Source organism: Lynx canadensis, chromosome X (assembly GCF_007474595.2).
Source record: "Lynx canadensis isolate LIC74 chromosome X, mLynCan4.pri.v2, whole genome shotgun sequence".
NCBI lineage: Eukaryota > Metazoa > Chordata > Mammalia > Carnivora > Felidae > Lynx > Lynx canadensis.
In genome coordinates this window covers 96,143,273-96,165,523 of record NC_044321.2, presented here as the reverse complement: position 1 = coordinate 96,165,523, position 22,251 = coordinate 96,143,273, and the positions used below count along the sequence as shown (strand labels likewise).

General features: G+C 41.3%; 1 protein-coding gene across 2 annotated transcripts in view; it reads left to right on the top strand.

The window, feature by feature from the left end:
- Window positions 1-21,000, top strand: part of LAMP2 (lysosomal associated membrane protein 2) — a 35,934-nt gene extending 14,934 nt beyond the window's left edge. The window contains exons 4-9 of one of the 2 annotated variants that reach the window (XM_032592256.1): window positions 2,721-2,879; window positions 4,825-5,012; window positions 6,047-6,169; window positions 8,591-8,654; window positions 9,151-9,315; window positions 19,551-21,000. In XM_032592256.1, coding sequence (XP_032448147.1) covers window positions 2,721-2,879; window positions 4,825-5,012; window positions 6,047-6,169; window positions 8,591-8,654; window positions 9,151-9,315; window positions 19,551-19,690 — 839 coding nt within the window. In that variant the 3' untranslated portion in view covers window positions 19,691-21,000. Of the gene's footprint in view, window positions 1-2,720; window positions 2,880-4,824; window positions 5,013-6,046; window positions 6,170-8,590; window positions 8,655-9,150; window positions 9,316-11,658; window positions 14,183-19,550 lie in introns of those variants that run through there. The other variant, XM_032592257.1, reaches the window with a different exon arrangement.
- Window positions 21,001-22,251: the final 1,251 nt, after the last annotated feature.

The following is a 22,251-nucleotide window of genomic DNA, read 5'->3' as shown; positions in this document are numbered from 1 at the left end:
GCAAAATTATTTTTCCAAGTTATATGGAAAAAAGTAGAAAGCATTGAGATAGTGTGATTTGTTGTTGTTTGTGATTTTGTTGAGGGGGTGGCAACAGGAAGAAAGCTGTAGACCCTCTCTCTCAAAGTACAGAGTAAACTTTGCAGATGGTATATACTTCCTGAGCGCGTCTATTCGTGCCCATGGTTAAGAGTGCCTGATCTGGGGCTTAGTCGATTAAACGTCCAACTGCGACTCGGATCATGATCTGGTGGTTCTTGAGATCAGTGCAATCTCAGTGCCCGATTCTCTCTCTTTTGGGATCCTCTCTCTCTCTGCCCCTGCCCTGCTTGTGCTCTCTCTCCCAAAATAAATAAATAAACTTAAAAAAAAAGTGCCCTCACAAGTGGTCTCATTAGGAGCAGAGAGAAAGGAGAGGTCAGTGTGCGTTGGAGGGGTGAGAAAGCTTGGTATAAAGAAGGACCCGAGCTGAAAACTCAGCTAATGGTCGAATTTGGGTAAGTGGAGAATTTGGGCAGAGGATTTCCAGCAGGGGGAAGCGTAGCATGTGGAGCAGTGTTTGGAGAGCTGCCTGATTAAAATAGAGGCTGTGTGTGTAGCAGAGGGGAAATCAGGCTGGCTGGGTGCAGTGGGTCTAAATTATAGGGGGCCTTGGAAGCCAAGGAAAGGCATTCAGCTTGATGGGGTAGGCATCAGGGAACTGTTTTAGGTTTTGAAGCAGGAGGATGCCATAACCAAAGCAGACACGGTAGTTTATAAAGAATGTTCTGCAGGATTAATTTGGAAGTGAGGAGACTGCAGGCAGAGATGCCAGCTTAAGAGGCTGTTGTGGTCACCGAGGGATGACGTAATGCGTGCCTAGACCAAGGGGGCGGCCGGAAAAGGACAGATCTGACAGATCTGAATGGAAAAACTAGGGACTCTAAACACCTAACTCACCTCCTTTTTATTTTAAACATGGGGAGGATGCAGTTTTTTATTACTAACATCTCTATACTAAGATATTTGAAACTATTGAGAATTTAAAATGGTTTCCTTAAATGGACTGTTGGGTTTTGATTTAGTGTTTTATTTTTAGGTGTCTGATAATTGAAGTAAGTTTGAAGCTGCTGTTTTCTTTTAAAATTTTTTTTCATGATTAAAATACAGAAAATTGCAGAGAATAATAGACCTCCATGTACCCATTACCCAGAATTTATTAAATTGCCTTTTTTTTCTTATTTGCCTCATCTTTTTTACTTATTTAAAGAAATAAAACCTTACAGATACATTTGAGGTTTCCTTTGTACTCACTGCGACCCCAGAGCCATTTTCCTCTCTGCCTCCCAAGAGGCAGCCACTCTTATGAATGTTGAGTTGTAGTCTTGCTATGCATGTGTTCATATTTGACGAATACACACATATTCATAAATAATACATAGTTTAAAGAATTCATAGTCTAACTGCAGGATGTCTACAGATTGTTTTTAAGGTCTGTCTATGTAAGATAGGTCAAGTGTCCATTCATTTATGTTGACAGTGAGAAATGATTTTGGGGGAAAAAATGTTCTAGTCGTTGGTTAAAAAATGTTTTTCCCTGTAGCCATTAGGGGGCGCCAAGACAGCATTATTTGTCTGCCTTGCTACATGATGGAGAGCATGGAAGGCAGCCTGTATTAGGGACCTTAAATACCTTCCTTCCTTGCCGCTTCTCCGCAAGAAATGAAGCCATTTGGGTGGATGACTGTGATCATAGTCTTTTAAAGTTTCAAAACTCTTCGGAATGGACATAGCTTATTCCTTTCACATTCTGAAGATTTCCTGAAATGGAATAGTCTGTAAATGCTATCCAGGAAGAGGTTTCAAAAGCTCATTTTAGTTACTGCAACTTCCTCTGGGATAGTAGCACAAAAATAAGGATTTACTGTAAAATCCTTGATTAATCCATCTTTTTTCCTTCCTTGAGCACTAAGCCCTGTTTTTTTTTTAAGTTTATTTATCCATTTTGAGAGAGACAGAGACAACACGAGTGGGGGAGGGGCAGAGAGAGGAGGAGAGAGGGAGGATCCCAAGCAGGCTCCGCACTGCCAGCACAGAGCCTGGATACAGGGCTCAAACCCACGAAACCGTGAGATCATGACCTGAGCCGAAACCAAGAGTTGGATGCTTAATGGACTGAGCCACCTAGGTGCCCCCAAGCCCTGTTGCTTCTACCTTAGATATGTGTTCAGTTTGGCCTCTTTGCTGTTTCTTCTGCCACTCACCATCCTAATTCAGGCAACCCCTTCCCCTTTTCCCTTAACCAGGTCAGCAGCTTTCTAAGCACTTTCCCTCTTAAATGACTTTTCTTAAAAGTTTTTCCCCTGCCCAGCCCCCACGATTTTGCCATCTTCCTGAAAATAAAGGATATGTGTGTTATTTATTTCCAGCTTTAAAAACTGGAGCTAACCTTCCACTGCTAACAAAACAAAGCCTAACCTGTCCTCAGCTTATTTGGTTTGCTTCGGTGTGTGGCCACCTGCAGCTTGTTTTTCCTTCTTAACCCCCATCGCGTCTTTCCTCTTACTCCCTATGTTTCAGCCACAGTGACTTTGTCATTTCCTCAACGCGCCATGTGCTTTGTCACTTGAGGATGGGGTTAAGACAGGCAGACAGAAGGAGAAGAAAGTCTACACATGTATTTACGTTATTGCTTTTCTCCTACCTTCTTGGAAATGTCTGGTGTTAATCTTGTTTTACAGGGATCTTGACCGTTTATGACCCTGTGCGATTCAGAATTCCATTGAACAACATCTTCAGATGCAATAGTTTATCGACTTTAGAAAAGGATGATGTTGTCCAGTACTATTGGGATGTTCACGTACAAGCTTTTGTCCAGAATGGCACAGTGAGCACAAAAGGTGAGTACTTAAAGTATAGATACTTGGGTCCTAATTTAAGGTTGGAGTATACCAGCTGACTTTAACTGAACTTGTTATCTGAAAGCATTTCTTTTTATTTTTTTAATTTTTTAAACATTTATTCATTTTTGAGAGACAGAGTGTGAATGGGGGAGGGGCAGAGAGAGAGGGAGACACAGAATCGGAAGCAGGCTCCAGGCTCTGAGCTGTCAGCACAGAGCCCAACACGGGGCTTGAACTCGTGGACTGTGAGATCATGACCTGAGCCAAGGTCGGACGCTTAACTGACTGAGCCACCCAGGCACCCCATGAAAGTATTTCTGTCCTGAGATTTGTTCATGGTTTACAGTGGACTGTAATGTTTTTGTAAAGAGTGACAATTCATACTCTTGTGGAACTTGCAATTTTTTAAAGTTTACTTATTTATTTTGAGGTGGGAGGAGAGAGAGAATCCCAAGCAAGTTCCACACTATCAGCACGGGGCCCGATGTGGGACTCGAACTCACGAACCGTGAGATCATAACCGAGCTGAAACCAAGAGCCAGATCCTTAACCGACTGAGCTACCCAGGCACCCCAGAACTTGGAATTTTAAGTTGATGACGTACCTGTTAGAGGATGGTTTTTAAAAAATGTCTCACCTATAATGTTTTCAGCTGATCAAACCTAATCTTTGTTTGAACAAATCCTCAACTAGCTTGATCATCAGCTCTTTAGCTTTTGATGATCTAAGACCACAGCTCAGGTTGTGATCTTAGGATGATCTTAGACCAACCAGAGGTTGGGTCCTACTCGGTTAATAATAGCAATGGTACTTGTCTCCTGGCTACTATGGGGCTGCAGCTGAACATTACTTATGAGAAGGTTAGTTGTCTATTTTTCTTGGTACGTTCTTCTCGTATTTCCTTTCAAATACGGTATATTCTACGTCTGGCCCAAGAGTCCTGTTACTAGACTGATTCTGTCTTAATATATGTACTGCCGAAGCGAGCACTAGACCGATTCTGGTTTTCGTTTTAAACTTTATTTATTTGTTTTGAGACAGAGAGGGGGTGAGAGTGCGAAGAGGGGAGGGGCAGAGAGAGAGAGGGAGAGAGAGAGAATCCTAAGCAGGCTCCGCATTGTCACAGCTTGTGTTCGAAGCTTGAATTTTATAAACTGCTTTTGTAACTTATATATGACTTTATGGAAATGTCGTAATTTCTTATTCACGAGCTCTGGAAAACTACCAACACTGCCTAAGGGGAGTTTGAAATGTGTCTGATTTGCTGTAGGGGTGCTACCAAAAAATGGGTTTACCGTTTGAACCCTTTAATGATCTCTAAACTTTTTTTCTGGTAAACACTCTCCTTCCTTATAGTGGCTGTGTGCGGGGAAGAAGAGGGTGGGCCTAGGTAGGAGTAGAATGTTTTCAAACTTAAATCTCTCCATGTGTCTGGGTGGGTCAGTCGGTTAAGCGTCCAACTCTTGGTTTTGGCTCAGGTCATGGTCTCACGGTTTCGTGAGTTTGAGCCCCGAGTCGGGCTCTGGGCTGGCATCAGGGAGCCTGCTTGGGATTTTCTCTCTCTCCCGCTTTTTCTCTGCCCCTCCCCTGCTCAAGCTGTCTCTCTCAACATAAATAAGTAAAACGATTTTAAAAAAGCTTAAATCTCTCATCTTCACATCAGAGACAGGTGAAGTTCTTTGGGAATAAAGGGACTTAAGGGTCTACAAATGGGAGTGCGTGGCCATGTGTAAGTAGATATGGTGTTTGTGTCTGGTGTGTCATAACCCTTAGAGACGGTGTGCATCTGAGGCAGCAGTTGGGGACCCTCTGTAGTACCAAGGTGGCCCCTGCTCCTAATGTAACCTTTAGACTTCTGTTGTGAGAGATATTTTGTTCTTTCCTGGCCTTAGGAATTGAGGAAAAGTCCCCTTTAGTTTATTTTGTCCTTTGTTTCTTTTAGAATTTCTGTGTGAAAAAGATCGAACTTCAACCACTGTGGCGCCCATCACTCCCACCACCACACCGGCTCCTACTACAACGCCCATTCCAAAGGAAAAACCAGAGGTTGGGTCCTACTCGGTTAATAATAGCAATGGTACTTGTCTCCTGGCTACCATGGGGCTGCAGCTGAACATTACTCACGAGAAGGTTAGTTGTCTATTTTTCTTGGTACGTTCTTCTCGTATTTCCTTTCAAATACGGTATATCCTACATCTGACCCAAGAGTCCTGTTACTAGACTGATTCTGTCTTAATATATGTACTGCCGAAGCGAGCACTAGACCGATTCTGGTTTTCGTTTTAAACTTTATTTATTTGTTTTGAGACAGAGAGGGGGTGAGAGTGCGAAGAGGGGAGGGGCGGAGAGAGAGGGAGAGAGAGAGAACCCTAAGCAGGCTCTGCGTTGTCAGCACAGAGCCCATTGCAGGGCTCGATCTCACAAACCGTGAGATCATGACCTGAGCTGAAATCAAGAGTCTTACTGAGCCACCCGGGCGCCCCTAGACCGATTCTGTTTTAAACAGAGATTTGATGTTGACTTGTTGAGGTTTGATTAGTTTGGAGTTACACAAAGAGTTAATGTCACTGTCAAGGCCTTGTCTTGGCCAGCAGGAAACCTAGCTGTATCCAGGACTCTTTGGGGTTTGGATTGTATTTACCATCAGCAGATCGGAGTACAAATAGTTGATCTTTATTTCAGTCCGTTTAAAATATGAATCCTTCGCATTTGTATCTGAAGCGCAGTGTAGGTTGATGATGCCAGGAACGGCGCAGCTGTGTCTCCAGCTCTTTGATGACTCAGGTCGGAGAGATGCACTCCTCTAGCTGCAGTGCTCCGCTGAGGCTACAGAGGGCGTGCCGGCGCCCAAGCCCGTTCCCAGAGTCTGGCGACTTAAACAAGCTGGACAGATTGGCCCTTGTGCTCCATAAAAATGTGTCTTGTCATTTGGCTCATTGCTGAGGAAGCTTCCCTCTTGTTTTTCTCTCTTTTTTTTCCTTAAAGTTGTCTGAGTCCTAGCTTGAGAGCCCGTGCCAACTTTGTTTGAAAGTAAGACACCATGAACCTAGGTATCCAGACAAAAGGAATTTCTGTTCTCCACCGACGTGGCGGATTAGAGTATAAGGTTTTGCCGTGGACTCGTATGGTTAATGTGTACTTTTCTCCCTCTCCTTCCACGACAGGTTGCTTCGATTATTAACATCAACCCCAACACAACCGACTTCACCGGTAACTGCCATCCTCAGAGCGCTCTGCTTAGGCTGAACAGCAGCAACATCAAATTTCTTGACTTTGTCTTTGCCGTGGTGAGTAACAGACTTTTCTAAGATTAGGTTCGTTTTCTTAGGAACACATCTGAAAGTCTAAACAGCTGTGTGTTTGGCGGGGGGTTGGCTATTTAGCTGTATTTTCCATTTCAGCACTACTTAATTATAAAGTGTAGTCCATTGATCAGCTTTCATCCCTGAGAGTCACCTCAGTGGTCCGTGGGCAGGACTCTTGTATTAATGTTCACCAAAAGTGACCGTTCTGCCGTCACACAGACTTTAGGATAGGAGCGAGAATTAACCCACCTCCCCCCCCACCGAAACTCTGTAATCCATCTCATATAGATATACTTAATCATAAAGTGTGCATGAATTTATATGTCATGTATTTTATAAAAGATAAAAAGTAGTTTCCATAATATTTTTCTCTATTACTGGTTAGAAAATTCGTGTTTGTCTGCTATAATATCTTAGTGCTTTTTGGAGGCTCTACTGTTTGTCACAGTACCAGCAATGATAATAGTTAACATTTATTGAGTACTTGCCATGTGCAAGGCTCTGGCTTAAGTGCTTAACACGCATAAATTCATTAAATCAAGATAGTTTATAATGGCAGTGTTTGGGATTTTGTTCATGCTCAAATCCAGGGCTGAGCCCTGGGAACCTTCTGCGGAGCCTGCTTAAAATTCTCTCCCTCCCTCTCTCTCTTCCCTTCCCCCCACCAAATAACTAAACTTAAAGTGGGATGAGTGATAGACCAGAAGAAAATACAAAGCCTGTGGGAGTATAGAGGAGGCAGTGGTTCATTTTGGGTGGAGGAGAGTCAAGGTTTCACGGAAGAGATGACATTTGAGCTGGACCTTCAAGGATGGGTTAGATTTATACATATGGAGCTAAGGGGAGTAAGTGGAAAAGTACAGGTACTTTCTGGGTAAAGGAACACAGTCAAGACCAGCTAGGAGAATGAGGCATGTGGCATGTTTAACGAAAGATGGGTATGGAAAAGTAGTTGGGACAAACTGTGAGGAGCCTTGAATGCCAAGCTGAGATGTAGCCTAAGTCAAGGAGAGAGATAGCCTCTTTTATGCTTCCTCCTGACATTTCTCTGCGTCTCTCCCTTCCATTTTCCTTCCCCATCTGTCACCTTTCTTTCTGGCCCTGATTCCAGCTTGCATGACCTCTTACCTGGATTGTTGAAACAGCCTCCTAACTAGTCCTTCCTCTTCCTCTCCTCCCTCAGTGTTCTTCTGCATCAGTGTAACCTTCCTGCAGCACAGCTCTTCCCCCAGAAACCTGCAGTGGTTCTGTTTTACCAACAAGATAACCTCTAAATTCCACGGCAGTGTATTTCCAGTGTCTCCCCCGGCACCCCCCGCCCTCACCATGCAACGTAACTTGCATGTCCGGCTTTGTTTCCTTCTCTCCCTTCTCATGAATCCCACGCTCCTCTCACCCTGTGCCCTGTGCACTTTCAGTGAGGTAGGAGAGCATAGTAGTAATCAGTACATAGGCTCTGTAGCCAGACTTCCTGGGTTCAAACCCCACCTCACTGACTACCAACCATATAGCCTTGGGGAAAATCACTTTAACATCTCCCTACTTCGATCACCCCATCCCAGACCGGGGCATTATAATTATTCGATGTGAAGTTTTAAGAACATTGCTTGGTACTGAGTACGTTTCAAATGCTAGCGTACTTGTGACGATGCTTATTTTCTGGTTACCTTAGCTCATGCTGTTGCCTTCTCGAATACCCTTTCCTGCTTGTTTCCTGACTAAGTCCTACTTAGTTCAAATGGCCTATCCCTAAGCTTGTATCACTTTGCTTCTTTCCTACTTGGATGTCATCTGTCTCCTTTTAATTTTTATAACTTGTCGCTGTCTTTTTTTTTTTTTGCAATATGGTTATTTCTTTATGTATTTATCTTATCTTTCCTGGCAGATTGCAAACATGGTGGGGGTGGGATCTGAGTCTGGTTCACGTGGCCGGCTCCCTGGAGCACTCAGATAATGTTGCCTTGTACATGCTAAGCATTAAAATAATTAGAATGACTGGCTGATCAGATGAGTGCTTCACAAAGATAATAGCAGCGAAGGAAAGATCCCAGCTGGAGAGGCTGAAAAGGCGGGGAGGGAGCCCAGTTAAGAAGAGACTGTTGAGATCCAGGCTAGAGGAGGCGAGGGCTCAGCAAGTGACACGAGGAATAAAATGAGGGGCTGAACTGTTGAGTGTCGAAGAGCCATGTGACTACACCTTTGGTCCAAAAATGGGAACAAAATGCAGAGGAAAAAAGATTCTGTCACGTTTTACTTCATTGCAGTTTATTCTCTTGCCCCGGGGTCTAATCTGTGGCTTTATTTTCTGGATAATAGTATTAGATTGCTTTTTGTCTGTAGATATTAACTGTACCTGTGGACAGTTGCGATGTGTTGATTAACTCGAAGCTCTTTTCCTAACAGAAAAATGAAAACCGATTCTATCTGAAGGAAGTGAATATCAGCATGTATTTGGTAAATGGCTCTGGTAAGCAAAGCATTGGCCTCGGGGACAAGAGTGGGCTGGGTTTCACTGAAGAAATAGAAACCATAGCTGTCTTGTTACCAAATAGTACCTTATGTAATGCAACAGAAGACTCTGTGTGGAAATTGTACCTCGACCACACATGAAAATCAGTAACTTAAGTCTCCCTTATTTTCAAAGTGTGGTGGCTAATAGTCAAGGATGTGACTGATTTTTTTTGACCATAGAAACCTCTATAGAAAGAAAGGAAACCTAGTGGTCATAAGAATGGCTTTTTGTGGGTAGACCCTGTACCCCAAGCTTCCATACTTCCCTGGAAAATTCTGAGGACTGTCCCATTTCTTAGGTCGACAGGATGAGATGTTACTAACAGGGGCGCCTGGCTGGCTCAGTCGGTAGAGCATACGACTCTTGATTTCAGGGTCGTGAGTTCATGCCACACATTGGGCGTAGAGCCTACTTTAAAAAGAAGTTACTAACATGTCTGTTTTCCTTAAAGTTTTCAGCATCGCAAATAACAATCTGAGCTACTGGGATGCGCCCCTGGGAAGTTCTTATATGTGCAACAAAGAGCAGACTGTTTCAGTGTCTGGAGCATTTCAGATAAATACCTTTGATCTAAGGGTTCAGCCTTTCAACGTGATGGAAGGAAAGTATTCTACAGGTAAGAGTTGAGCAAGTTCTGTTGATAATTTATGTTCTCATGTTGACTGATAGGTGGCTTTTCCTTTGACTCATGGGCATCGAAGCATTGAAATACAGAAATATGAATTCACCTCTTGTGACTCTGTTGGAGAGTTCGCATAGCCTTGAGCAAGTTGTGTGAACTGTATTGGGCTCATCGGTTTGCTCAAACTAGATTTTTTTGTGTGGATCTGAGAACCATTTGCACCCAAGTTCTTAAGGCTAAAAACTGATGGAAGCTTTCAGTGAGCTTAAGTGAGCTTAAGGTACAGAAACTCCTAGGTTTTAGTTTGTGAGAAGGATGGCAGCTTTGAGCATCTTGGATCTGTTTTTGGGGGGCCATCTTCTCGTCGGAAATATTTTCATACGCGAATAAAAGCAGTTGGGTCTTATTTTGTTAAGACAAAAGATTATGATTAGCAAAGCCTCAAATACCATGAGCAGTGTTTTGGTCAGCCAAAATGACTTGGAGAGTTTTTAAAAGCATGTGCCAGTGTGAATGAGGTTTTTTTGGAAGATCTACTCAGGGCTAATGGTGGTATTTATCAGATTTTTTAATGAAACCTTTGTGGAGGGCTCAGTTCAGTGCGTTGATATGAATATGAAAGATGCATTTGGCATTACAAGATTAACATTTGCACACAGGGAAAAAAAGTACATAAAATTCCTTAATTGACTTGTCCTTTTAGGCTGATTACCTAAAATTGGGGGTTTGTGGATCACAGCTCTGCTGAGCAGAGCCATTCAAACCGTCTGCATCCTTTTTAACAATTAATTCTCTGGTTTAGAAGGAAATGTGGAAGCTGTGTTTAAAAGCAAATGTGCCATGAGCCCCTGAACTGCTTTTGCAGTGGTGCTGAATCCCCCTGCCCGACCTGGTTAGGCTAGGGTAAGTGGGGGGCCTTTATCCCACCATTCTCGTGACCGGAGAGGTCAATCACACTTAGAAATTGTTTTGAAGCCTTCCTTTTCCCTCGTCAGTTTTGCTTATGTACTACGATTATTTTGATCCTTTCATAGTTTTATTTTTGAGTCTTTATCTAGCTCCCCTACATTGTTACCCTAATTTTAGGCCCAGATTTGTGTTTAGAATTGAAAATCATTTTCAGTGTGATAGCAGCTCGGGTCTGCTTAGCTAGTCAGCTGTAATAGAGATAGACATGGGCTGCGTTCCTTCTCGGATCTGAAACTTTGGTTTTTTTGTATGTAGAGTTAAAAATGGTACCCAAAGGAATATACAGCATTTAATCCTGGTAATGGATGTGTAATGTACTCATGGAGCTAGGTTCTTGACCATGGGTACCCATAAATATGATATACTTGACTGTAGAGGAGGAGGAAATAGACTTGCAGTAAGGTAAAAGAGTGTTGATTGGATTGTACTGGATGGGACTACTCTCCAGAAATAGACAAGCTAGCCCGTGTGGGCTGCCAGCCCTGGGCAGGTTGATAAATGCAGTAAACACACACAAATTAGTAAGAGGTCCCAGTCTCTTGACTTCTGTAGCCATTAAAATCATACACTCTAGGTCAGGGATCTGCAAAGTGTATTTGTAAGGCACAGACAGTAAGTGTTTTTAAGTTTGGAGGCCATATGGGCTCTGTCACAACTATTCAGTTCTACTGTTGTAGCATGAAAACAGCCACAGGCAATAAACAAATGAGTGTGGCTGGGTTCCAATAGAACTTTATTTATGGATACTGAAATCTGAATTTCATATAATTCTCATGTGTCACAAAATTTCATCTTCCTCTTTTTTTTTAAAATCATTTAAAAATGTCGAAAAGCCATATTTAGCTCTTGGGTCAGATTTGGCCTCCAGGCTATAGTTTGCTCTCTGCTCTAAAGGATTCCAGAGCCAGCACGGTTCTAATCCCATGATTAAACCTTTCTGATCTGTGCTCAATTTCCCAAAAGACTCTACTACCACTAAGAGGCTAATCTGGCCATGTAGAAATGGGTTGGATTAGTTCTCTTCATTTCTGGTAAAGTAACATTCCTCTATTTTGGAAAGGACTTGAAATATGAAACACGTACACGTATGTATGTGCTTACTCAGAGATATAAAGGAGTATATATGTATTCATATACGTGAATACCTATATTCATACACACACGAAAGAAAAGACCAGTAAGTTTTAGGATTTTAATTCTAGAGCAATCCATAATTTTCTGTAGCTTTATCATTACAATATACCTGTCTTAGTTACTTAACGTTGATTTCGTAAGAGCGTTTCTGACTTTTGAATCAACATCTTTTACTTTTGGACATTCATTTTTGATTATACTCATTATTTGTCACACACTTTTTCTCACCTACAGCCCAGGAGTGTTCGCTGGATGATGACACCATTCTAATACCAATTATAGTTGGTGCTGGTCTTTCAGGCTTGATTATCGTTATAGTGATTGCTTACCTAATTGGCAGAAGAAAAAGCTATGCGGGATATCAGACTCTGTAATACTGATCCATATGTGATCTCTGTTACAAAATAACAAAGCAAGTACAAGTTCCAACATGCAATACTGTTCAGTTTGAGGTATATTTTAGTTGCAGTTCTGATCTTAGAATGGGTGGTGTGGGGGATTTCGAACTTAAATAAATAGAGCCCCCCCCCCCCGAAAACTATAAACTACACATTAATCACATGATTTTGGGTCTTTCCCCCCACCCAGCCAAGGAATTTAAAACTTATTTCCACGGCAAAAAAGCATGTGTGAAATCACCTGGATTATTGGTTCTACTCTATTGTCTTGAATTAGTATTTCTGCATATTTGCTCTAGGTATTCTGGTGAGCAATCTACAGTTCAGGAAACAGATTTCAAAAAGAGATTTTTTTTCCTACATGGAGTAAAAATTGACACAGTGCATCCTACAGTGGATTTGTACTTGCTCCTTTTGCATTTTTTTGTGATTTTGTTTGCAGGTTAACTTAGCTACCTTGGCATTGCTGCATATTTGACCTATGAGAGATATGCCAATAGATTTGAACAGGGTCTGGTATTATGTTCTTAGCGATGAATGCTTTTCTAATGCCTTTTGAATACATTTGTATTTAATGTGGCTGTAATGACAAAAGATACAAAAGCTGTATAAATTTTGGAATAGGTGTTAATCTTGTTTAATCCTTTTTTTTTTAAAAAAAGAAAAAAGTGGATTTCTTTCGATCTTTTAATGGCAAGACACAAGACTATTCCAACTGGGCATTTCAATCCATTTTCTAGGTGCTTTAGAGATAATTGCTAGGCAGTGCCAGTTTGGGGCGTTAGACCTTTGTACCTGTAAATTGGCCTCTACACGCAGTGCAGAAATCAATGTGGTTTCTCTTTAGCCTTGCAGTATGCTTCTCGGTGGTAGTATGCTCTTTCTTTTCTTGTGTTTTTTTTTCTCTTCTCCTTTCCTTTCCTTCTCTTTTTCTTAAAGAAGAAATGCCAGGATGTCCTAGAACCCAGACAAAGAAGTGCACTTACACTTAGAAAGTAACTCGCACCTAACCTAAAAGTCTTGGTCTTCTCTTAGTCCATTAAAAAGTTCTGCTTTCTTCCAGCTTGCATCGATTGCTACAGCATTTACTAATTTGACTTTCACATTTAAATGGTTCTGTGCTAATCAAAACTTAACGTTATTATTGTTCATTATGGTGGAATCATTACTAATTCATGTACTTTGTGTTCAGTTTTGTGCCCTGGAGAGATGCACCAATTGTCCACTTATCATGCACTGCCTAATGTTTATATGAGAAAGCAAAACATTTCAGCTTGATAGTTAACACATCAGGTAGTTTTCACTGCTCTAGGAGACCTTTTTTCTTGGTATTGGAATGGCTGAGCAAATATTTAAAAGTTTTTAATATGCAGCCATATATGGAAGGGAGGTTCCTGTGACTTTGGAGTGGGAGATTATGTGCCCCCACATTCACTAGAAAATGGGATACGTGGGTTCCAAACTATGACTGATGTTGAATTACTTTGGTAGTCTGGCTATATATACCACACACACACACACACACACACACACACACACACACAGGCAATTGCATGTTAGCATGTGTATGTCTATAGGTATCTTTCGAGTTATGCTGGAGTGGCAAATACTTTCTCCCACTTAGATTTGCTCTCTGCTTAGAGTAGCCTGAAACTCTTACTGGCTCAGAATCAGATTCTTGGCCAGCCCCTCCCTTAAAGCTACATTGAGCTGCATTGCCAGCTTAAGGCACTTTTTAAAGACTAAATATAAATCTGATTTTTAAAAGTTATTTTTTACTTTAAATAGTGTTCTAGTGTAGGATTGTTAACCTTATATGAATAGATAATGCTTATAAGAAAATGGGCGTTAGATATTTCTCATGAGTCAAAATAAAGCAGCTTTTTATTTGAAAATAAAAACCGGAAGCACAAGTGGGTGGCGCTTGCTTAATGCTGTTGATGTTTCTAAAAGTTTTTACATTTAGATTATATACCTAATTCATATTAAAATACCTCTAATTAGCACTGTTTTGTAGAAAATCTGACTTCATTGAATATTTTTGTATTTTACATGGGCCAGTTTATATCCTCTTACTTACACTATTACTTCCTATAGCCACATGTTCTTTGTACCTTTTGTAGTTTTGTTCTTTGTACTGGGTTTACACCTTGCTGGTCTCACATGCTATTTGATTCTAGGTGTTTCTCATGTTTTAGCATTTGTATAAAGAAACTGGTCCATGTAAATACTTTTCATGTTTTTTTCTCATATGTTTAAACCACTAGTTGATGTATGGTGTTTAGATATTTGCCTGTCCAATTTGCTCAACATACTGCTTCTAAAACAAACAATAAAGATTCTTTTATTTCTTAAGGAAATTTGCTCACATTTTTTCCCGTTGGTTAAAGTAAAACTTTTGTATACTTTATGATGATGATTTCTTCCAAAAGGGAAAACTTTAGAAAAGCTTAGAAGTGGAACTAAGTTATTTCCAAAATATTCTGTGTATTACCATCTGGAAGAGTGGTCCCGTGCATCGGTCTGTACTGATGCTGGGCTGGCTACAGATTAAGAATCACCTGGGAAGCTTGTTAGAAAAATTCACATGCCAGCCTCAATTCCTAGAAGATTTCACTTAGCAGGTCTGGGTGTGCGTGTGTGTGCGTGCGTGTGCGGGTGTGTGCGCGCGTGTGCGCGTGTATGTGTGTGTGCGCGTGTGCGCGTGTATGTGTGTGTAAGCGCTCCAGTAAGATCTGGCATGTAGCCAATTAGAGAACCAGTGATCTGGAATATTTATTTCATAGGAAGAGCTTTAGAGTATCTCCCTGTTCACTTTTCTTTTTTCCTTTATTTTTATTAAAAAGATTTTTAATGTTCATTTTTGAGGGAGACAGAGAGGGGCAGAGAGAGAGGGAGACCCAGAATCCGAGGCAGGCGTCAGGCTCTGAGCAGTCAGCACAGAGCCCGATGTGGGGCTCAGACTCATGAACTGTGAAATCATGACCTGAGCCGAAGTCGGATGCTTAACCGGCTGAGCCACCCAGGTGCCCCTCTTTGTTCACTTTTCTCAACTCCCTAAGTTGAGGCTGATATTTAATATCTATAGATAGTAGCTGTACATTGCAGCCATACAAACCCAGCTATTGATCTGAACCAAAATAAGATTGGGTGCAATCACTCTCTCAGATCACCCTAAAATACTTGAATCGTCCAATTTTCACCTAGCTTCCCAGTCACCTAGCACACACAAAAACTTGGCAACCTGGCGTTGCCAACCTCACTTTCCTCTGGATTGCCCACTTCAGCCATGTGACTGCCAGTTAATTGTCACAACTTCCAGCTACTAGCTGCCATGTGACTTTGGCCAAGCTGCTTAACTTCTGGGGTCTCCATTTCTTCATCTGGGGGCTGAGGGCTTTAAAATCCTGTTACTCTTGATTTCTTTGAGTGATAGTTTCCATTTCAGTGAAAATTTTGAGTATTTTTAGAACAAATCTGAAAAGAAGCTACTAGATATAATCAAGAGCATACTTTATATACAGCGTAAAATATACCATCTGAAGCTTCTTGCACTTTTCAGGAGGAATTCTTGTAAGAAAGACTCAGATATTTTTTTAAGATTTTAGCATTTCATCTTTGTTTCTTTAAGTAGATAATGTTAAATTATCTTGGGCTCCTCTTGCTCCCACCCATCTCTTTTATTCTGGTAACTAGCTTTCTGCATCAATAATTACCATATCTTGTTTTTGAAAACTAGTATAGACATGTTTGGGTGATACTGAGTAGCTTCAAGTATCTTCAGATTCATGTGATACACTTCAAACAGTTTGTAGATCTAAAAGGTATATAATTAGGTGTCACATAAGACTATGATTCTTAGGGCACCTGGGTGGCTCTGTCAGTTAGGCCTCCGACTTCGGCTCAGGTCATGATCTCATGGTTCCTTTGGTGAGTTCAAGCCCTGCATCGGGCTCTCTGCGGATAGTGTGGGGGCCCCTTCAGATCCACTATCCCCCTCTTTCCCTGCCCCTTCCCTGCTTGTGCACCTGTGCACTCTCTCTCAAAAATAAACATTAAAAATTTCTTTAAAAAAATACGATTCTTAATGCTGATTCTTCCAAAGAGAAATTTTGACAGTTGGTTTTTAAGATGAGTTTGTTTTATATTTTGTCACAAATGTATATCTCAGCTTTCCGACTGAAAACTGTACACTGAAAATAGTTTTTGAAAAATTTCTGAGCTAACGGAAAAGTGAGGATTAATAGAATTTTTAGTCTATATGAAACTTTTCATTGAAATTTCAGCGGCCGTGAAACCTTTTTATCTTTAAAAATCTTCAGTGCTTCTGTAATTAATTATTGAACTCTTCCACAAATACACTCTTTGTTTCTCCAGAAATATTTTCAGTATGGGTCTCAAGTCTACATTTTGCAAATATATCAGGTCAAAATGACCTGAGAGATTTTCTTTCCTTCAGGATGTGATCCTGTTAAAATTACCGTTTTCCAAAATTTCTTTCCATCACCTAAAGAATTTTTAAAGGCTGAATTCGTAAAATCAATAGTTATTATAAATTAATACTTCACATACTAATTGAGAGCATTTTAAGTAAGTGACAGCATCTAGAAAGGTCTTTGTATTAGTGGAATTGCCTTTTTGATCTACTCTGGGAATATTTGTCTTACATGAAAGCCTTATTGGCAGTATTTATGAAAGTCGTTTCAATACTAGGTCAAATACTCAATTTGGGAAAGAGAGGACTATGAATCCGTTGCCAGAATAAGAAATTAATCTGCTAATGAATTTTTTAAAAACCAAGTTATATTACATCCAAGGCATAATACTTTATGGTTCATGTCACCTCATAGTTTATATGCTGGGTGGTAATTTGGGAAATTGAAGGGGAGGAGTCAGCTCACCGGGTGCTCCTGCCCATATACTCACAAGTCACATCTGGCAATCTCAGCTATCTGGATCTCTAACAGAACCAAGAAGCAAGTAAAAAAGATCATTGAGCTGGCAGCCAAAGCCGATATCATAAAGTCCATAAACTCCAGGATTGCATCCTGTTCCCAGTTATTGCCCCAGAGGCTAGCAAAAGCCTGGCCCATTTCTTAAATGTAGGCACAATCAGAATTGCCTTGTAGCCTGTCCATTCTTATTTCGACACAGTTCTAACGAGCTTAATTATCTGATTTCTCAAACCCTGGTAGATTGCAAGCCAGGGCAGTAAGAGGCAAGGAAATGGAAAGTAGAAGTGATGGGTCAACATCCCAGCTGCCCTCCTCTGCAGGTGTCCCTCCATCTGTACCATTGCTTCCTCCTCTCCACTCTCAGTAGCTTTTCTGTTCCTGCTCGGTGCTTCCAGGATCCCATTTCACCTGCCTCCTAGGCGACTTTGTACCATTGTCTTCAGTCAGTTGTTTGTTTTGTTGTTGTTTGTTTGTTTTAACTTTTTTTAATGTTTATTTATTCTTGAGGGAGAATGAGAGAGACAGAGTGTGAGTGGGGGAGGGGCAGAGAGCGAGGGAGACACAGAATCCGAAGCAGGCTCCAGGCTTCGAGCTGTCGGCACAGAGCCCGACGCGGGGCTCAAACCCACGAACCGTGAGATCATGACCTGAGCTGAAGTTGGACGCTTAACCCACTGGACCACCTAGGCGCCCCGTCTTCAGTCAATTGTTAATGGCTCTTTACCTTGGTCTACAGACTGTATTTAAGTCTCTTCCACCCTAAAGCTAGCCTTTGTTCTTCTAACTACCTACTTCCTTGTCCTCTCTTCTTCTAAACTTGTCAGAACGACTACTGAATGTTCCCCATCCCAAGTCGTTGATCTCCCAACCGATCGATCACTTTCCTTTTGCTCCTAAACCTATAGCAATTGGACTCACAGCCAACACCTTCCATATTGCTAGAGATCCAGTAGGTTCTCTAATATTTTTCACTATTCTTCCATGCTGATTGAAGCTGTTTCCTTCCTTGGCTTCTGTGGCACCACTTTCTACATGCCTTTTCTATTTCTTTTCCTTGCTCCTTTATTCCTCAAATATTAGTGTTCCCAAGGGTTTTGTCTCTGGTCCTTTTTAAATTCTGTTTGCCCTTGCTGAGACATAAATGTGTCCCTGGTTTTTATTGTCACTTAGGTTCATCAACCACTCGGTTGGGACACCGGCAGGCATCTTAAACCCAGAAGATCCAAAACTGACCATCTCCCTCTTCCACATATTTCTCTCCACCCTGTCCACACTCACAAAAATAAAATAGATAAATTAAAAAAACCCAGGCCACACACATAAAAATAACTACAAACAAATCTGAATGCACAGATTCTCCCTCCTGTATTCCCTATCATGATGAACGGCACCGGTATCTACATAATCACTCAGGTGTGGAATTGAAAGCCATTTTATTACCTCCTACCACACCCCCAATATCTGTGTGGTCAATTCTGCCTTCTCATTGGATCGCTAGTCTGTCCCTTTCTGTATCTGTGCTTCGTTAACCCGGTTGGGGACCATATTATTGGTCTTCTGGCCTCTAGCAATAGAGACGCCTCCTCACTTCCAGTCCTGCAGCTGCCGTAACTTCCAAAACAATATCCTGGTTAAAATCTTACTACGCTGTTTTTTTTTCCCCCCATCAGTATGAGGCCAGGCTACCTAGAGCATACAATGCCTTTGTGAGCTGGTCCTGGAGTCCTTTTTCTGCTGCTTTTCCAGCCAAGAGTACCTCTTGATCCATCCTAGCTATGCCGACCTGCTTGCATTTCCCCTGAAATGCCATGTTTTCTTGCCCTCCATATTTTGGTCTGTGCTGTTTCATATACTTGGAATGCCCTTCCCGCATTATCTGCATGGTTAGTTCCTACTCATAAATTTTTTTTTGGAGAGGGAGGAGAGGGGCAGAGGGAGAAGCAGGGGGAGAATCCCCAGTAGGCTCTGTGCTCTCAGCACAGAGCCCAACGCGGGGCTCGATCTCACGAAGCACAAGATCATGACCTGAGCTGAGATCAAGAGTCTGACGCTCAGCTGACTGAGCCACGCAGGCGCCCCGGTTCCTGCTCATTCCTCAGTCACCAGTGTCACCCCTTTCAAAGTATGCCTTGTGTAACAAGGCCGAGTTGAGTGTGCCTCTGAAACACTTCCATGGCCCTTTGTGGGCTGCCGCCCCATCACAGCACATTTTGAGATCCTAACCCCTGCTTTTCTTGTCTGACTCACACCAGAGGCAGGCAGCTATGCTATCAGGGTCAGCTTCTCCTTTCTGCTCAATGACCTCAGGTTGCTACGTGTTGAGTTCATATGTCTGCTTTGTATGGCTGTTCATTTGGCTCCTTGCATTAATGCTTCACAATCTGCAGTGTTCTGGGCACTCTGCTGCTTCTACATTATAACAGTTGGCCTCTGAAAGCTCACAGCCTGGTCATCAAGGAAAGATTCATTCTGTGTATCATTATCTTCCGTTTCAGAAACCTGGGAAGTGTATGTGATCAGTTTATGTACCTTTCATCCAAAATGACTGCATTTGCAGGGAGGCGGGGGAGGTCCTTAAAAGTGTACGATTTGGTTATTTGGAAAATCGCTTTGGTGGAACATCTCATTTGCCGATACGGAGGGCCAGTGACTTGTTCCCTTGGCGTCAGAGACAAATACGCGTGTCAGGAAGTGCTGTCATTTTAACCTAACATTTGCAGATTTGAAATTTTGTCACTGTTTCTGTTCTCAATTGTCCTTTCTCCATGTCTAGCTCAAGACTGCAGTGCAGATGACGACAACTTCCTTGTGCCCATAGCGGTGGGAGCAGCATTGGCAGGAGTACTTATTCTAGTGTTGCTGGCTTACTTTATTGGTCTCAAGCGCCATCACGCTGGATATGAGCAATTCTAGAACCTGTAGTTTGATTGATTATATAAAAATACATGCACATAAGATTTTTTTGCCTTTCAATTTTAAAACACGTTGCTCTCTTAAGACTGATGTGTTGAAACTTTTGAAATCAGTCCCAGCATTTAGAGATAAGTCTTTATGAATAAAAACGATTCTCTTTTATCAGCTTAAAATTAAATACTGTATTTACTGGTCCTGAAGACAAACTGGTTAAAAACATTGGTGTGTGGTATGTTAAGGTCTACCCTTTTAGAAGCCTTGGCCAAATTTTGATCCTAACCTCAGATGCCTTAAACTTATTAACCTGGCCATTATAAGAATAAAATATGTAGCTGTCTCTTAATGGAATTAATAAATCCTGTTTCACTACCGGTGTTCTGTTTTAATATTAGAACTATCCTGATTTAAACTCATCACAGTACTTTTGCATATAGTTCATTCAATAAATATCGATGTGACATAAATGCCCATCAAATATGCTCAAACTTGGTTTTTAGTCGAATGTCCTCAGGACCATCAACATTTTTTAGGTTATGTGACTTGCTGTTTTCTTTGAGTTTGATTTAAGGATGAAGCCAGGATCTCAGGCTTGTGACTTTTCCCTGGGTGAAAAACAGACCCAAGAGACCACAACAGAACTTTAAACTGGCTTCAGAATTAAAGTTAAAAAAAAAAACCTGCTTCTTTTTCTGCAACATAGACTGAAAAGATTCAAGCGTATTTAACCACTTGCCTTGTTTTTCCTTGTGTTTTTCTTTTCTTTGGATGCCTGATTAGCATTGAAAGATAGAAATATTCTATGAACTAATTAGGACAGATTGTGTTGTGTTTCTCTACCTCATCTTGTTGATCTCTAGAGCATTAAAATCTATTTAGTGTTGTCATCAGACTGGTACTTATAAAATGTAAGCTAACAGCAATCTCAGAAGGGAGGCACTGAAGCATAGCAACTAGGCTCTTGCTTCTTCGAGAAGGCCCCCGTGGGGCAGAGCATAGATAGGGGGGTAGAGAGAAGCTGTTGGCATTAAAATGAGCTAGATAATCAGCCCCTATTGAAGCATACTGCTCATTATAAGTACAGCGTGCATATTGAATGTATAGACAAATGAGAAGGAAGTTTAACCAATGGACGGGAGAAGACATTCACACTGAAGTGATTATTTTATTAATTCATTCTGTGTATATATTGGCTTGTTCAGAATTTCTGTAACTCGCTGATGACAGTATCTTCGTACCCAGCCATCTGTGTCTGAAGGCTTTCAGTGAAATATAGTAAATCCTTCCAATAAAAGCTATGGTCATTACTGAAATTCATGTACTCAGTACCTTTAGCAACTGGTTTCTGTTTTGTTTTGTCTTGTTGTTTTTTTTAATTAATGACAAAAACACAAGAGGAATAAAAGGTAAAATTAGAGGAAAAAGTGCAAGGTATTAACCATAAATCACACCAAATATGCCATGTTAATCGCATTAGGTTTATACTGGAAAGGACCCTAAAGATTATTTACTCTAACCCTATAATTTTATTTTATTTTATTTTTAAAATTTTTTAATGTTTGTTTATTTTTGAGAGAGAGAGAGAGAGAGAGAGAGCGAGCATGAGTGGGGGAGGGGCAGAGAGTGAGGGAGACACAGAATCTGAAGCAGGCCCCAGGCTCTGAGCTGTCAGCACAGAGCCTGACACGGGGCTTGAACCACGAACCACAAGAGCATGACCTGAGCTGAAGTCCCAGGCTCCCCTCTAACCCTATAATTTTAAAGTTTTGTGTTTTTTTTTTTTTTTTTTTTTGAGAGCAAGAGAGAGCATGAGCAGGGGAGGGGCAGGGGCAGAGTGAGGGAGAGAGAGAATCCCAAGCAGGCTCCATGCTGTAGTGCAGAGCCCGATTTGGGGCTTGAACCATGAGATCATGACCTGAGCGGAAACCAGGAGTTGGACGCTAACCAACTGAGACACCCAGGCGCCCCACCCTATAATTTTACAGAAAAGAGGGTGACTTCACTGAGGTTAAACTATTATTAGCATTTTGATCAAAATTGTCCCAAGGAAATCTAGTCACTCAATAGTAAAACTAGTTTAAACATAAAATTGTGACATTAGAATGGGGCACTTTGAGCTTCTCTACTAACTACTTTCAATAAATAACACATGATACCAACTTTAAGTACTTTTTGAAGGCACTGAGTATTGGCTTTTCCAATAAAAATATAGTGAACACTCTTATTTTGATCCCTACTTGCTGCTTCAAAACCTAAACCTTGGATGGGATCATAAACATGGGAGGAAAAGAGAAGGGAATGAATACTTGTTGACCATCTGATGTGTGTCAGATGCTTTAGAAATCCAATTGTATTTAATCCTCAAATACCTTAAAATACAGGTATTATTATCCCCCTTTTACTAAAATACAGGTATTATTATCCCCCTTTTACAGATAAGGAAAAGTGAAGCCCAGTTTAAATAACTTGACCAAGATCCTTTAAAATTTTTTTTTCAACGTTTATTTATTTTTGGGACAGAGAGAGACAGAGCATGAACGGGGGAGGGGCAGAGAGAGAGGGAG